The sequence below is a fragment of the Cryptomeria japonica genome, chromosome 11 (genome assembly GCF_030272615.1).
Source record: "Cryptomeria japonica chromosome 11, Sugi_1.0, whole genome shotgun sequence".
NCBI lineage: Eukaryota > Viridiplantae > Streptophyta > Pinopsida > Cupressales > Cupressaceae > Cryptomeria > Cryptomeria japonica.
In genome coordinates this window covers 389,868,920-389,870,957 of record NC_081415.1, presented here as the reverse complement: position 1 = coordinate 389,870,957, position 2,038 = coordinate 389,868,920, and the positions used below count along the sequence as shown (strand labels likewise).

The window sequence follows — 2,038 nt, the reverse complement described above, 5'->3', positions numbered from 1 at the left end:
CTCTTCTCCCATTTAGGAAACCCTCAACAACCCTTTAACTCATTAACTGATAAATTTCCAGTGCATGTAAAACTATGATATTCATAATTTAACGGACTGTGAAAAATACCTCTACTTATCAATCAGATTTAGAAAAAGGCATGAAACTGTTGATCTGATGGTGATTTACATCGACTGCAAAACACTGGGTCAGATCATACTAGTACAACGATGAATACCAGATTTTAACAAATGATCCCTTTTTCGGATTTCAATTAAATATTTGACAAAAAGAATTTGCATGAAAGCTACAGTGAGAGTAGATTGAGCAGTCGCTCTCCACTTTGGATCACATACTGCTGCAGATTTATATTTAACAACTTTGATTTCAACTGGTTTCCAAATTCCAATAAACAAACAAGGCTACACAGTAAATCACGTGCAGGAACTGTGATTTCATCCGGTCCTAAAGAAATTGCAGCACAAAACGCCAAATGCTTGGGATTGCGAGCACGAATCCTTGAATCAGAAGAACGAAAAATGTAAATTAGGAAGGTACTAGAAGAATCAAATAACAGAAGAACAGTAAAGAAATAATACTGTAACGGCACAATCACTGACCTGTAAGCCAAAGCGCAGTCGCTGCAGATCCATTACTGGTGCCTCTGCTAAAGTAGCTAACTGCAGTTGCAGAAATTAAATAAAGCACTTTGAGCAAAAGAGGGGGCAAAAATGAAAACGGCAAATGGAAATTTAAAAGGAAAAAAGAGAAAAAATACCTTGACCGTAACAATCGGTGGTCGTATTAACCCCATTCTTGCAGACGCAAACAAAAGAATTATAAGGACTGGTGAATCCGCAAATGCCATTGCTCTTCTCGCAATCAGCACAGGCAGAGGGGAAATTATTATTATCGAGGTTATAATTATACTGGAGCTTGATGCCATATCTCCAGCGCAGGGGATCCGTGGTATCGTCTCCGAAATTGTAAATACTGGTATAAGATTCGCACCCTAGCTTGGCAAGGTTAACCTCATTGGCAGATCCGAGATTTACAGGCGTGTAAACACAGCAGGAAGTAATAGGGGAGAACTGAGGGATTCCCAGGCCCTGCACACCAGGGCAAGTGTAAAGGCTGGTGCAAATATGAGCGCTGCCGGTGTCGCAGAGGAAGCTTTGAGGGTTATAGAGCGAGGAAGAGGCGCTACAATTGAGCAGCACAAATACATCGTTTTTGAGCTTAAAGGGGGCCGTCCAGTCCAGACCGAAGCTGCCGCTCTGCTGCATTTCCATGCAGGTCGACATTCGCGGATCGGCCACATAGATTACAGTATTTGTATAATCAATGGAAACTATGAGGTATGAGCCAGAGTGAGAAGTAAACATAAGCTTCTGGTTTACACAGCTTACCGAGCTTTGGAATCTCGGATCTCCGCAGCCGGGGCCCGTGCCGAAGGGATACTTTACTTGCAGGTTACCGCAGGTGTCCCAGCACGCCAGTCCCCACGCGCAGGGCACAAGGCTACAGAGGACCAGCGTTACTGCAACGGATTTCAACATTTCCGCCATGAGGATGCAAATCGTTAGGTACCTCTGTGATGAATTGGATGCAGTGAGTGAGTGTGTCTTAGGATTTCCCTATTATCTCGATCTCACAGACCTTGGCCGAAAGGAAGAATCATAGTCAAGAGAAATGAGTTGTCTTCCAGCCGCCCAAGTAAAAAGCCTGCATTATTCTATTCGATCCGTGTTGGAAGCTTCCCTTTGCCGAGTCTTTTTTATCACAGAGCTTTCGATGGGTAACCGCGATATGAGCAGGGGCAATCCAACCGTGGTTATTTAGCCTTTACGACGTGGGCCGTGCTTTTGTTTATCGAGGCGTCTTGAAAATAGCGGGGACTTGTGTCTTGAGCTTTCCTAAACAAAATACGTTAAACAAATGAAACCTCTAAAAAGTGGTCTAACATTTGTCCCCATTCCCCACATTAATTTTTCCCTCCAGTGTCTCGTCCAAAGACCCCGCCTTAGGTACCTCTGTAAAGAAAAATAAAATGCTCTT

At 43.4% G+C, this 2,038-nt stretch overlaps 1 protein-coding gene across 1 annotated transcript; it reads right to left on the bottom strand.

Annotated features, from left to right (window-relative positions):
- Positions 1 to 222: 222 nt before the first annotated feature.
- Positions 223 to 1,832, bottom strand: LOC131071609 (wall-associated receptor kinase-like 20). Its single transcript, XM_058007519.2, has 3 exons — positions 759 to 1,832; positions 601 to 660; positions 223 to 498 (listed from the first exon to the last, which is right to left on the bottom strand). The coding sequence occupies exons 1-3, from the start codon at positions 1,546 to 1,548 to the stop codon at positions 446 to 448; spliced, it is 903 nt and encodes a 300-aa protein (XP_057863502.1). The 5' UTR covers positions 1,549 to 1,832; the 3' UTR covers positions 223 to 445.
- Between the last annotated feature and the right edge of the window lie 206 nt (positions 1,833 to 2,038).